Source organism: Psittacula echo, assembly GCF_963264785.1.
Source record: "Psittacula echo genome assembly, chromosome: 7".
Classification (NCBI taxonomy): domain Eukaryota; kingdom Metazoa; phylum Chordata; class Aves; order Psittaciformes; family Psittacidae; genus Psittacula; species Psittacula echo.
Window position 1 is genome coordinate 11,136,041 of NC_137740.1, and position 14,800 is coordinate 11,150,840.

Here is a 14,800-nt window from a genome sequence, read left to right on the forward strand (position 1 = left end):
GCTATGGTAGGATGCATTGTTCTAGAGACTTCTAGCAAGTTGTACAGGAATTGCAGTGCATTAAGTAGCAGAGAGCTCAAAACATCCTTTTGACAAAGTCAGTGATACTGGAAAGCTGTCACAGGCAAACTCAGTGAGAAATGTTTTTTTGTTAAGTTGTACCAAGTGGTGTTGAAAGGAAGAGAACTGGTGTCAGTGAAACAAGTGCATTCCTTCTGGGCTAATTGTGATGGCTCACAGTCAAGAAATCCATGAGGGTCATAATCTGCAAACAGTTTCTTTTGATACTCATCTCTAGTTGTGCTTGAATCTAGTGGCCCCCCTAAGGAGGCAGTAAGGGTCTGTCTTTGAATTTGTCTGAAGTGCCCCTTTGTGGAAACTGGGAGAACAACAATCAGCAACAAAGAGCTGGGCAGCCAAACAGAACAGCCATCAGATCTGTGGAGAGAAACTTATTTGTCACAGTAATTTTAGTACCAGCCGATATTGCACAGATCAGGATATTTTCTAGATTTAAAGGGAATGTTTGGAATGTGTGCTGTGAATGCCAAATACTCCATTCAATAATGTGGACTGCTCTTCTTTTTAAGTTGGAGTGGAAGAGTAATGCTGATGGCCTCCCCTCCTGATTTGTTTATTCAAAAATGAATAAAATAACCCAGGGGAGAGTGAGAACATACTGAAATAATGGCTTCTGCTCTCATTGCTTCTAGAATGTTTTTTTTCCAGTCTCAGATTTAACTGAATCCCACTTGCGCGTGAGTTATTTTGCTTGTGATTTGAAGCTGGCTTCAAACGTCTGATGGGTCAAAAGAACCAGTATGTTTTAATGGTCTGACAGGTGTATTTCTGTGCTACTTGATACAAGTTTCTTGTTAGGATCCTCTTTGTAAAAGACTTAGCAGTTCACAGTGTTTGTCCTTGGTTGATAAGAGAGGCTCAAGGATAACATTCCAAATAACAAAACCTTATCTTTGTTTTTCAAAGTCTTTGTTTTTCAGCCAAATTGCCAGTATGTTTGAAAGGGGTACTGCAGAGTATGCAGAGCAAAACAGCAAGTGCTCATGCACTTTAATGAACCAGCAGCTTTTCTTTCTTTTTTTATGACTTCTTTCCTTGTTGTTGCTAAATCAGTGCAATGATGGACACTCTCAGAGCCCTAGGAAATAAATAATGTGCATTCTCAGCCTGGGCAGAAATATTCCTTGATAATGCTGCTTCCTCGCACAGGAGAAGGTCCCGTCAAGTGATGCAAACCCTTTCTTTGTGGCATACAGTGCTTCCATATGAAATGTGAATTTAATTGGCATTCTTACTGCCTATCTGTGGGTAGCTGTAAGATTACATTGCTGTACTTGGTGGTGCTTCCAATTAATGAAGAGCAGTGCTGGATTTTCTGAGATCTAATGGTGTTTTACTGGAGGGTGGTGCCCATGAAGCAGAACTGTGTGTGATTTGGGGGAAACAAGAAGACAGAGGAAGAAATAATTGCTGTCAAGATCAATTTGATGAGACTGTTCTTGTAGAGGGGAAAGAAATATCCACATAACAGCCAATGTTTATTTGTTTTACTACTTGCAAGCAGCCCCTTTTTGTTCCTTACCCTTTACTGACCAGTATCTTATGTTCTCTTCAATATAGCCAAGTCCATGGAAAGCCAACAGAAGTGAACATAAACCAGGCTCGCTTTCCTCCAGCCGTGACTCTGCCTTTACCAGTCCAGTGTCTGTAACCAAACCAGCGGTACTGGCGAGTGGCTCAGTCCTCACCTCTCCCAAAGAGGTAAGGGACTGGGTTTGGGAATAGAGTGGGAGCTCTTGTCACTATTGCCTACTGTAGCTGAAACATAAGGTCTTTTCTGTATATGGTACCTACCTTTGCACCCATAAAGAATGACTCACTTGTACATTCTTAGCATGTTCTGCCACATCTGATACAGTAAAAGAAATAAAAATGTAGTTTACCTGAATATAAAGCCATTGGTGTTTGAATGTATTAGAATTTTCCTCAAATATGAAAAAAACATACTAATGCTTTAAATAGTGTTGCATAACTAGACATGCACAGACTTGGTGTTACTGGAACGCAGATACCAAGAGCTGATGTAAATAGGTAAGTAAACTGATTCCATCTGGTTCTTCAGTACGGGAAGAGAAGGGGAAGGAGAACAATCTGCCTCATATCCTTTCCCTAGGAGCACAACAGCACAAGAAATGATCTCTGAGGAGGCTGGGGGAGTTTAACATGTGTATATGTGTCTTCAGCTACAGTGGTTTTAATTTTGGAGTTGGAAAGAGGTAATGTGCTGAGGTGGAAACTGACTCCCTCTGATTTTGGTCTGAAGTACAGAGAGAACCTTGGTATATAACTCAGGTAACATTTCAGCAGTAATGATGACATAACCTGTTTTGGCCAGCATTCCTATGCCTTGCTCCATAGCTTGTATAGAAAATGCTGGTTTGGACCTTGAAAGTCCACAAAGCTTAATAGAAAAGTGGCACTGAATAACTTCTCTCCTCTGCTCCTCAAAATTTTTGTGAGCATATGTAAAAGGACCACAAACAAAAACCAAGACTGTGATAGATGAGATATTCATTCAAGTGTAGCAGTGGGTTGGGGTTTTCTTCTAGTTGTGCATTTGTCTTGTTCCTTTACAGATCTTACTTCCAAAATACAGCCATCTTTATGATTCTCTGCTTTGCAGGCTTTACTTTACAACAGCGTGTACTTTTCTGCTTTAGCCACTGCTGAGTGTAAAAGCAGTCATTAAAAAGCAGTAGTTAACAAGCATAGGCCTGTCACTGACAAACAAATCTTACACTCCATTCCTTTCTCTTGCTTTTGTCTGTCCTTAGACTGAGTCCTTTGTGCTACTGACAGCTTGCCTTTTTGTGTAATGCACAGCACAGTATGGACACCTTTGCAGGATAAATATGTAAAGTTCAATAGGCAGATACTGAGAAGGGCATTCACTTTACATCATACAGCGTATCCGTATCGTACTGTATGTCAGTAACGCAAGTCATCTCCTCCCCCCTCCAAGGTCTTGTGTGAACCTTGAGTCAGCAAAGATGCCAGATACTCATCTGACAACCAGAGTAGGCAGCTGGGATTTCCCCAGAACAAGCTGTACTGCCTTGAATGCTTCTTGTATTACCAGTGTCAATCAATTCAACAAAAGGGCTTAAAAATTCCTCCCAACTAAAACTGAACACTCATTTTTTTTCTTTGAATCTGTTGGAGACTTGCGGTATGAAAACACAGGAGCATGGCCAGCAAATACTACTGTAATCCTAGCTCCACACGCCTGCTGCAAGTAATCTCTGCCTTTTTATTTCTGAAATGGGGATAATGACTCTTCTGCAGAAGTGTTGCAAATAGCACCTCTATTCATAAGAGACCTCAGTGTGTTGAAAACTGAAAGGGTGCCAGTGAGCAGTGGCACTGTGTCCCCACAAACCAGTCTAAAATAACCAGATTAAGATACAGTCTGAAGTCGTAAAGTGATTCAGGGTGAGTTTTCTGTAGGAGTAGCCATCTCTGTTACATAGACTGACATCTGAACAGTCTGAGATGATGCAGTGCTCTCAGTAAAATGAAAAAAAGATAAACTGAGAGCTGCCTTGATGTGTCAGTCAAAGGGCTAAACTTACCTTTAGAAAAGATGCCAAAAATGCCTACTTGTACCCCTTTAATATTAAAAGAGAATGTTACGTAAAACCCCTTCTTCTGAAAGTTCTGCATAAAACCAGAATTGAGGTGAAATTAAATTCCCTTTCAGGAATCTGTGTTTCTAAACTTTCAGCTGTTTCCCACTAATGTGTAGAAAAAGTTTTAGTACCTCAGCGGTTTATGAAACATTAAAACAGCTGCTAGCAAAGATCTGGCTTATTCCAAATTACCAGAAAACATCTAAGTTTTAGACTTATTTGTTTATTCTTAGCTTCCATCTCTGAAGTCAAACTAGTTGCTGTGTTAAGAGCTTAATTTCAGTACTATGCTGGCTTTTTATCCTGATATTCACAGTCACTTGTTACATCTGTTATGATTGCTGCTGTGTTCTTTACTGTGTTGAATTAGGCAAAATCTGCAAAGGCCACCTGAGAAATACTTACTGTAAGGCATTCCTTTCAGCACGCGCTTCTCTGAAAGGCATTATTCCACACGTGTTTTATGTGCAACAGGCATGACAAATTCAGGCAGCAGTTGCTGCCTTGGTTTTGTTTTGCTAAATATTTTAGTTCCCTTCATCTTTGCTGAAAGCAGTATGAGTCTGATAAAAGTACTTCACAAAGGAGATTCATTTTGAAGAGCCTGAATTTGCAACCTTCCCACCCTAGCTTTAAAAAAACCCAAATGGGTAAGAGAAAAACGCCACAGACTTTAGGAAATGTTACTCTGGTTTAATATTGAGGAAAATAACCAAAGCAAGTAAGTGAAGGAAAAGAATAGTTTTGCATGCAAGAGGCTGGTGTCAGGTATCCATATTAATGAATAAATTCCTTTCTTTAGAGTAATCAGACATGAAATCCACATGAGCAGAAGGTTAAGAAATCAAGAACTTCCACATAGCGTGCTTTTAGATTTCTTTTGTATGTACAGTGGAAATGATGGAACAGATTAAATTGAAAGTTCATCTTGTTTATCAGTGTTTCTGTTACAGTATCATGGCTGGGGTGCTGGTAATGCACAAACTGCCTTACGCCTGGTTCACAGCTTCAAAATCATTAAGAAAGCTTAAACACTGTGGAAAAGCATGGGAGGTTACCTTGGATTTGTGAATTGAGCTGAGCAGAGTCCCCACAGGCTTCAGGGTTGTGTGTCTGGCTCCACACTGAACCATCTGAGCTGTGAGTGTACACAGCAGCGAATCAGCAGCACACTCTCCAGGGGCTGTGGCTACCTATTTCACATCACTTGTGGTTAGTTAAGGATGTGACCACTCCCTGAAAGGAGATTACAACCGCATAGCTTGATTTCAGGGTAGAGTCTGTCAGGATGTCTTAAGATGCAAATTTTAGCTGAGCCTGATCTTAATTTTTGGTAGAGCAAGAGTCCTGCATGAAGTTCTTTGCCTTCATATTGTTGTAGGCTCTGGCACTGCTTTAGAGTTACATTGGCAGGAAACAAAATAAACCTGTTCATGGCCGTGTAAATTGACTCCTAGGAGAAGAAAAAGTTCAGAGTTGATACTGATAAGTGGGAAGAACAGTGTACTGTATTTGCAGAAATACAGATTGAAGGTCTCTATTTTCTACCTTCCTTGTCTAGAGTCCTTCCAGCACCACCCCTCCCATCGAGATCTGCTCTTCACGCCTGACAAAGCTGATGCGCCGTACCACTGATAAGAAGAGCGAGTTCCTGAAGGCACTGAAAGATGATAGAAATGGGGAGATAACCGAGAACAGGGAATGTGACAAGCTGGATGATGTAAGATCTCTGTCCTTACTGTATATGTGATCGTTATGTATTTAAGGAGTTGGGTACTGGAGAAAAAAAAACAGCTGTGTATGTAATTCAGGCTCTGGAGGAAGAAATGAATGACTTCCAGTGGTCTGGCATACATGCCAGCAGCAGTAGTGCACAGCACTGCGATGAAGGGAGATCTGTAACTTGATGAAATGCAAATGGATAAGTAATGAGATGGAAAGGCAGGTCCCAGATGGTGAAGGTAGTCTAGATTTTTGCAAGGGTTTTTTAAGGAGTGAAACAATACCGTATTTTAATACTGTAATTAGCTTTCAAGGTTCCTGAAGCCACTGATGATGGCTTTGTAATGCCAGCACTTATTCCCTTCACACAAAAGTGCAGTCTACCAGACATCATTCATACTGTGTTGTCACAGCCAGGTAGAAGTTGCATTAAACCACTGTCAGTGCAAGCTCTGTAAAAAAACACTGACTCAAGGTGAAAGGCTTGAGTTTACTTCCAAAACCAGAAGCTTGGACTTGGAAATATGCTATTGGCATGGTCTTTGCAAGCACTCTTTGATGCTTTTGTTTTTCTTTAGATGGAGAGCAACAGCACACCAGAACCAAAGGAAAACTGGGAAGAGAACTGCCATCAGAATGGCCTTTCTCTCCCTTTGCCGGAGGAGGGGGAAAACCTCTCTCATTCGCTGGAAGCAGAACACAGGTGAGTAAATGGCAAAATAAAGTGTCTTGAGTAAAGGAGGGTGAATCCTTGGACTGTGTGAGGAGAAGGAAACTATTTCAAAGTAAACTCCTTCTGAGAAGCAGCAGTAGCTTTGTGCACACTAAGCCAGTGTCTGGGCTTCATGAGTAGTGCTGGTCTGGGTGGAGCCTCACTGAAATTAAAACAAGACACTGATGACAGGTGAGCCAAGACTTTACCATGGTCTGTAATTAAATTCCAGTGCTTCTCCAGTGCCACATCTCTGTGTGTTAATGCTGCCTAGATATTTCCCTGCCCACACTGGGAGTCAGCATGAACCTGGTGTGATTCTGGTTGATGTACAAGCAGGTGTCCTAAATGTAATAGTCTGAAGGCTGAAGATACACCCTCACACACACACCACTTCCTTCTGTTTGTGCGTAGAATATTCCTGTGCTGCTTTAAATGCTGTAAAAGTGGAGGAGAGTGAAGAAAGTATTTACTTACTATCTAAGCTTGTATCTCCCTTCAGTAAACAAGCAGTGTGTGAGCATCTGGTGCAAGCAGATAGTAAGTTTTAGGAAATTCTGAGCTGTGATACTGGTTTGATTGCCTCATGTCCTTCTTCAGTATCCTTGGGTAGAATTTCAAATCTCTGCCTTGCATTCTTTCTGCCAGGCCAGTTATGTACCCATTGTACAGGACTCCTCATGATTAAATATTTGTGAAAGACATTGAAAAATGTTGGGTAAACATGAAGCATTGTTGAAGTGATCTCTAATATTAGAAGTTTCCCTGGTGATTTGGGAGTGATTTATTGGAAAACCTTGTGCTTCGTGGACAAAATGCCCTCTCTTTTGCCACTGTTGCCTTGCTTTAATTCCAGTTTTTATTTCCTCCACAATTCAGGCTATTGAAAGAAATGGGATGGCAGGAATATCCTGAAAATGATGAGAACTACCTTCCCCTCACGGAGGATGAGCTCAAAGAGTTCCAAATTAAATCAGAGCAGGTATGTTTTACAGCTCTTCTCCCTCTCCCTTCTCATGCACAGGTTGTCTGTGGTGTAGTTCTTACAGATACTGGAAAAGACAAAGGGTTGAAGTGAGATTGTAGTGCAGTCAATGACTGCATTATCCATGCAGTGTGGGTGTAGACAGTTAAACATGTAATTTGTGCCCACAGATGGTTAGTGACAGTCACTCTCCACACTTGTGCTTGTTTCAAAACTTACTTTTCATTCCTACAGCGAAGAAGAAATGGATTTGGGAAGAATGGATTTCTTCAGGGCCGCGGCTCCAGCCTGTTGTTCCACTGGAGAAGCACTTTTAAGACAAAGATTGAGGACTCAGACACAGAAACTAGTAGCAGCGAAACGTCAGATGACGATGCCTGAAAGTGGGCACAAGAAAATTGAAATAAATAAAACCAACCCAATAAACTCAGTTCATAGCTCAACACGTGTTTGGGGTTGTATAAACTAAACAGAGTTTATTCTGTCTCCAGTCTGTTCAGTTTTTTCTTTTGTTGTTGATACTTCATGCACAAGGGAAATAATTGTATCCCAAAGAGAGAAATTGGCTTCTTTAGCTTTTTCTTTTGGTTTTGCCCTAATGCTTAATAGAAGTTTGTGCAGCTAGCAAATTTTGACAAAAATCCCTTGTGGGGCAGTGCACAAGTTCAGTCTTGTAAGCAGGATACAAGTGGCTGACTGATCTTTGCAACAACAAGCTTCTAACAGTGCCGCCCGCATTACACAACGGCGTGCGGCAACAGTGTGCTAAAACAATCATTGTCAATGACAAAAATGGCTATTGAAGTTCTAATTATGTTAAATTAATGCTAATAACATGAATATTTTATTTTATTCTATTTTTTTTTTTGGCGGCTCGGGGAGCTTCATCACTTAACCAGGCGTTTGTGGTTTTCTTCTTTTTTTTTTTTTGGGTACAGCTGTAAAATATTTGGATATAGGAATTGTTTGTGTTCTTCTTCTTGCAGCCTTGATATTCAGGGTGGATTGTAAAATATAAATTTTTTGTGAGATTTCAAAGATTAAGATTATTTTGATAACATTATTTACAGATTTAAAAAAGTGACTATCACATTGAGTCTGTATGAGGGGGAAAAACTACTGCATCAAAAATAACTAACTTGGAATAAATATTTTGCATCAGTTTGCCAATTCTAATTGTCTTTCTTATGTAAGAGAAGCTTTCCTGTAAAGGGACTTGCAACTTTTGGGGATTTAATAGCACTGGGGATAAATAGTTTCTTCTCCCACTGTATTTTTTCCACTTGGCAAACATCGCTGTAGCACTCAGACTGCAGAAGCTTAACTCTCCCTTTAAGATGGGAGAGGGAGAACAATGCTGAGATGATAGCCCATGGTTGGTTGGTTTTTCTTTTGGTTTTTGGGTTTTTTTTCTTTAAAGAAAATGATTCAAATTCTCTTCTACTCAAGCAGTTTGCTGCTTTTTTTTTTCCCGCTTCATACACAATGGTGAAGCTCGACCGGTCGGTGTCACTTGTTCCTAGTGCAATGCTGCTGTTTCTGTTCACAACGTGGCAAGGGAATGTCTGAATCCAAAGCTGTTTTCATTGAAATCTTTTTTAAAACTTCATGAAAACATTTCTATTAGATTAAAAAGGATTTTACAAACAACTCAGTTGTGGCCTAAGCTATTTTAGTGTCTGTTTTAAGTTCAGCTGCTACACAAACGTTTTGAATTGGAAAGCATCCGCATGGTTGTGCACTGTTTGCAAATGGGTTGGAGGGAAGTGCTCGGGTCTCGCTGACCTGAGGGGATTTCTCAATCCACTGCTGAGCAGGCAGACAGGACAGATGTGCAATGGAATGGGAATGGTCAGTTGTGAATCTTTGCATCTGGACTCAAGGGAATGCTCAGGGACACCAGGTCTAACTCTGCTGTTTGTGCCTCTAGCTCCTGCGGACACCAGAGCTCGGGGGTTGTTCTTCACTGGAAGCTGAGCTCTGGTCTCAACCCTTTCCTTTGGGGAAGTGCTTGGGCTCCTCTTAAGATACTTCAAAGATCGCCTGAAGGTCCTAATGCTTTGCTGCTGTCAAATGTTGGTTTTGTCTGGAGAAGTTTATCTGTTTTATGGAAGTGTAACTCCTTACCTCCATTTCAGTGAAAAACTACGAAAGGTGTTTGTGGTGGTGTCAAGAAATGGGGTAAGTTTAATCACATCCATGCTGACAGCCACTTGTGACCGATGAAGTAGTGCTGAACAGCTGCCTGGAGTAAGGAATTGCCTGGTAGGGGGACAGCACAGCAGGGCACGTGGGTAATGAAAGCTCTGCATGTTTTGGCCTGACCTCTTCCTGCTGCTGCCCTCCTATGGGCTGTGCTTGGTTTATCAGTGAAGCTGCTCACGCGTTACTGGCTGCCCCTGGGAGCCTCACCGAGCAAATCCCTCACACACCAAACTGCAGCTTTTCCCTGAGCAAATCACCCATTCTCACCGAATCCCAGACTGGTTTGGGTTGGAAGGGACCTCAAAGCTCATCCAGCTCCAACCCCTGCCACGGGCAGGGACACCTTCCACTACAGCAGGTTGCTCCAAGCCCTGTCTAACCTGGCCTTGAGCACTGCCAGGGATGGGGCAGCCACAGCTTCTCTGGGCACCCTGTGCCAGCGCCTCAGCACCCTCACAGTAAGGAATTTTACCTAATTCGAATCACAGTGGGAGGTGACCGGTACCCTGAGGTGAGCCTGGCGGTGCCAACAGAGAACGGAGCAAGGACAGAAGAAGGGGAGGGGTTCTGGGGACAAGAGGGCAGTGGCTGGATGGAGCCAGTTCACTTCGGAGGAGGAACTTAAAGACCGCGGAGCACTGCTGTGAGCTGCCGCCCGGAGTAAAAGGGGCACGGCAGGGCTGGTAGAAGGCAGTGTTCTGTACCCACTAAAGGGAGAGGACTGCGGGACGGGGCCTCCCCAGCCTGTTTGCTGTTCACTTCTCAAACGCCATTTTACCCCCTTTCCAGTGCCCGAGCAGTGGGAATGGGCAGGGTGAGGGTGCGGCCACGCTCCCAGCTTGGCCCAGCCTAGCAACGGTGGCTTCAAACACCGCAGCCACCACCAGTGCCGAGCAGGTCTGTGCCAGCCGCAGCAGAACGCTCCCTTCTCCCCTGGCAGGGGCACCCCACAGTGACCCCCTCGCTGTGTTTCCAGGGTGCCGCATGGCGGCCTTCACCTGCCCCCGCTGCCGCATGGCCTTCAGCTCCCGGCCGCTGCTGCGGGCGCATGAGGAGAAGCTGTGCCTCGGGATGCCGGCGGCCACCTGCTCCCACCTCCCCAGGGGGAACCCGCTGCCTGTGGAGGGGGCTGCGGGCATGGTGGGGAGGCCGCAGGACACGGTAATGTGGCGCTGGGTGTGGGGATGGGGACAGGGACAGGTGCTGGGCTGGGGTGTGCCGTGAGTGAGGAAATGGAGGGGTCACAGCCATCAACGGCTCTGTCCTCCTCCCCCCGCCCCGCGTCACACGGGGAACCCCTGGTGCTTCTATGGCCAGGAAAGTTCATATTAATTAAGCATTGTTTCACCCTTCCCATTTGCCTCCCGGAGGCCGGGGTGTCCCAGCATGGGGACCACGCCGGGCCAGGCCGCCTCCTCCTGCTTCCTGGCTCCTCACCGGCCATGCAGGGGCCCAGCCGAGCACGGGGCGCTCCCCTGGGGGACGTGCTCACCCCCCGTGAGAGGGCCCTGCTCCGTGCGGCCGAGCCCGCTTCCAGGAGGACGACAGTGGAGGTAGGGCCAGCCCCGCGCCCCGGGGCGGGCATCGGCTCCCTGCCCCATGGCTGGTGGGGTCCGGCCCCTCCTGCCCGCTGCAGCCCCCTGTGCAGCAGGATGTGCCCGCTCAGCGGCCAGCCCCACCGCAGGGGCACCAGCAGCGGCCACAGGAGCTGGTGGAGGCCCATGAGCGCCACATGGCCGAAATCCGGGCCAGGACCCAGCAGCTGGAGCAGCAGAGAGAGGGTGGGTGCGGACAGGGGTTGGGGTGGTGGGAAGGCACCTTGGGGTGCAGTGGGGCTGTGGGGTCGTGCTGAGCCCCACACTGTCCCACAGGGCTGTGCCAGCAGCTGGCAGCACTGCGGGCCCAGGCAGCCATGGACCCCCAGCCCACCAAGCAAGGGGACGTGGAGCTGATCCAGGCCGCAGCAGCCCTGCAGGACCCGGTCAGACACCTGGATGCAGCACACAGACAGTGAGCCCTGGCTGGGGGGAGAAGGGCTCTGCACCTCATCAGGGAGCACCCATGGAGAGGGTGCTCTCCATCAAGGACCCTGTGACCTCCCCAGGGCCACCCTGCACTTCGACACCCTCCTGCCAGCCACTGGGCCCCTCGCCGCCGAGGCCAGGTGAGGGCTGTAGGTGATGGCAGCTCTGAGCTGAGCGTCCCAATGAGCCCCGGCACCAGCTCATTCCTGGCTGCGGCAGGGCCCTGCGCCTGTCCTACCTGCGCGCCGGGGGACACGACCCGCACATCCTGGAGCAGCTCCTCCACCTCCAGGTGGAGGCCACGGTGCTGGAGAAAGGACCCCAAGGGCAGCATAGAGGCAAGAGGCTGGGTAAGCACCAACCCCAGCCCCATTGCCCAGCCCAGGCCCTGTACCCACTGCTGGCAACTGAGCCCCCCCAGCTGTGCCAGCAGAGCCCCCCAGCACTGATGCACGGGGCCTGGATGTGGCGCTGCTGGCAGTGGAGCTGGAGAACCGGTGGCTGGAAGATGAGCTCTTGGCAGTGAAGGTCAGGAGGGAGAGAAGAGCTGATGCCAGTAGGTGATGGGAAGAAAGATGGGGAGAGACTTTTTAGCAGGGCCTGTTATGACAGGACGAGGGGTGATGGGTTTAAACTAAGAGGGAGATTCAGGCAGGACGTGAGGAAGAAATCTTTTACAATGAGGGTGGTAGAACACTGGCACAGGTTGCCCAGAGACGTTCAAGGCCAGGTTGGATGTGTTCTGTGCAACCTGATCTAGCTGAAGATGTCCTTGCTCACTGCAGGGGGTTGGAACTGGAGAAGCTTTGAAGGTCCCTTCCAACCCAAACTGGTTTAGGATTCTTTGATTCTCGGATTCTGTGGGTGCAGGGAAGGGGCAGCCCCATCTGCACCCCACAGCCCCTGGGCTGCCAATGGCTCATGCAAGTACGTGCAAGTTGGGGTCTGCAACTGCACAGCCCGGGATGGGGAGCTCTGCCTGCGGGGACCCTTGCACAGTGACAGCACTGACAGGGGGACAGTGCTCCCTTAGACATTGAGGGGGGTAACAAGGAACAAAGATTCAGAACAGCAGCACAAGCGGAACCCCCCTCAGCAACCCTGAACACCAGCCCAGTGGGATCCAGGGAAGAGGTTGCTGGGGGGCTGTGGGGCAGTATAAACCCCATGGTGATGGTGGTGATCTGGCCCCCAGGCTCGCAGGCAGCCCAGCGGCAGGCGGAGGAGCTGGCCCAGCTCCAGGCAGAGGTGGGGATGCTGCGATGCCACACGGAGCGGATGGGGCCTCGGCTGCCCCCCGCCATCCTCCCGCCCCCTGTGGCCCCCCCACTCCCACCAGTCCTGGCTGCACCAGAGCTTCTTGTGGTAAGAGGCTCGTCCGAGGGCAGTTTCCAGCTCTGCGGGGAGGGGAGATGGGGTTGAGCTGCGAAGCCGGCTGGGATGATGGGTGTGGAGGGATGAGCTTGGGGAAGTGATTCTGGAAGTGCTCCTTTGGCTCCAGCTGTCTATGGAGCTGGGGCCACTGGAGCAGGAGGTGCGTGTCCTCCCAGTGCCAAACCATGGCTTGCCTGTGGCAGGACAGTGCTGGGACTGGGACCCCCCTCTCATTAAGGCCACTTTCCTCCTTTCCCAGGACTTTCCCAGGCCCACCCTAGGCACAGGCAGCCCCACAGGCGCCAGCCACCCCCATGTGCCCCCGGGCCTCACCTCCTTTGTGGCTCTGGAGGATCCTCCACCTGCTCAGGAGCTCCCGGCACAGCACAAACCTCCACATCCACAGAGATAAGCTGGGAATGGGTCATGTCCCCAGACCACTATCCCAGCATTCCCTCACCAAGCTGGAACAGGAAATTGGGGCTTTATTAGCAACAAGTGTGATGAGGGGATGGCAAAATCTGTTTCAGCTGCAGGGATGGGGCTTGGGTCCGGCTGTGTGATGAGCACAGGGCCCTGCAGTGCTGGGGCAGGGGGGAAGCACACAGAGCCCCTCCTGGGACCAGGGAGGCTCTGGACATTTTGGCAGCATCAAGAGCCACCCCAGGGCTCTGCCTCCACCTCAGGCTGCTCCTTGCCCCAGCACAGTGCCCACACAGCTGAGTTGCTGCATCCTGTCATCAGGGGGGCTGGGGACTGGCAGAAGGGCACAGTCACCTTTTTCCCCCCTTTTCCCTATAGCTTAGCTCCACATCCCCCCCACAAGCCCTTTCTAGGGGAAGCCCAACAAGAGGTAACCACAGGTCACCCCTGAGAGAGCAAAACCCATGGTGAATTTCATCGCATCTGCCACATGTTTAATAAATAGCTGCAGCCTCTTGGTCTTTACTTCTTAGCCACTGTTTGGGGTTTTTTTTATATATATATATATAAAACATAAACATTTGCCCCAGAGCAGCCTCTCATCCACACTTGAGCACATAGAGACTGAGGCTGGCTCAGGGAATGGCTCCATCTTTGTGAAAAGCCATCAACCCTGCTCCCACCTGTCCCTCAATCCACTCATGCAGGTTGAGCAGAGTCCTGGCAATTACAGAGGTGCAAGGGCCAGACAAGCTCTTATCAGCCATCCGCAGCCTGTTCAGCCTTGAGCAGTGTAAGGGAGGGACCCCAGAAATTCACCCCAGGCTCAGGGTAGAAAGAAAAAAATACAACATAGCTAGTATTCACAGCAGCTCTGGGGAGGACTTGGGGGTGTCGGTTGATGAGAAACTCAACATGAGCCAGCTTCAGTGTGCGCTCACAGCCCAGAAAGCCAACTGTATCCTGCCCCTCTACTCGTGAGACCTCACTTGGAGTATTGTGTGCAGTTCTGGTGTCCTCAACATAAAAAGGACATGGAACTGTTGGAACAAGTCCAGAGGAGGCCACGAGGATGATCAGGGGACTGGAGCACCTCCCATGTGAAGATAGGCTGAGAAAGTCGGGGCTGTTCAGAAAGGAGAAGAGAAGGCTGCGTGGAGACCTCATAGCAGCCTTCCAGTATCTGAAGGGGGCCTATAAGGATGCTGGGGAGGGAAGTTTAGATTGGATCTAAGGAAGAAGTTCTTCACTGTAAGGGTGGTGAGGCACTGGAATGGGTTGCCCAGGGAAGTTGTGAATGCTCCATCCCTGGCAGTGTTCAAGGCCAGGTTGAACAGAGCCTTGGCTGAAATGGCCTATTGTGAGGTGTCCCTGCCCATGGCAGGGGGGTTGGTTCTATGATTCTACAACCCCAGGGCTTGTGCCCTAGCCCAGCAGAAGGCAAAGGAAGTCTGATCTAGAGTTGCCATAGACACAGCTGCAGTGAATTTTATTCCTTTCTTCCACCCAGCCTGCCCCAGCACCCACCTTCCCTCCTGCCTCATTAAGGCTGAGGCCCCACAGAGACTTGCACCCCAGGGAGGGGACTGAAGAGCAGAGGCTACAGCTTGTAACAGGAAGCAGGTCAAAACAGGGAACATTTGCT

General features: G+C 48.1%; 1 protein-coding gene across 6 annotated transcripts in view; it reads left to right on the forward strand.

The window, feature by feature from the left end:
- GPBP1L1 (GC-rich promoter binding protein 1 like 1) overlaps positions 1 to 8,785 on the forward strand; it is a 34,217-nt gene extending 25,432 nt beyond the window's left edge. For 5 of the 6 annotated variants that reach the window (XM_080623501.1, XM_080623503.1, XM_080623502.1 and 2 more), the window contains 5 exons: positions 1,642 to 1,782; positions 5,272 to 5,430; positions 6,011 to 6,135; positions 7,024 to 7,126; positions 7,364 to 8,785. In XM_080623501.1, coding sequence (XP_080479627.1) covers positions 1,642 to 1,782; positions 5,272 to 5,430; positions 6,011 to 6,135; positions 7,024 to 7,126; positions 7,364 to 7,510 — 675 coding nt within the window. In that variant the 3' untranslated portion in view covers positions 7,511 to 8,785. The remainder of the gene's footprint in view (positions 1 to 1,641; positions 1,783 to 5,271; positions 5,431 to 6,010; positions 6,136 to 7,023; positions 7,127 to 7,363) is intronic. The other variant, XM_080623506.1, reaches the window with a different exon arrangement.
- The last annotated feature ends 6,015 nt before the right edge of the window (positions 8,786 to 14,800 follow it).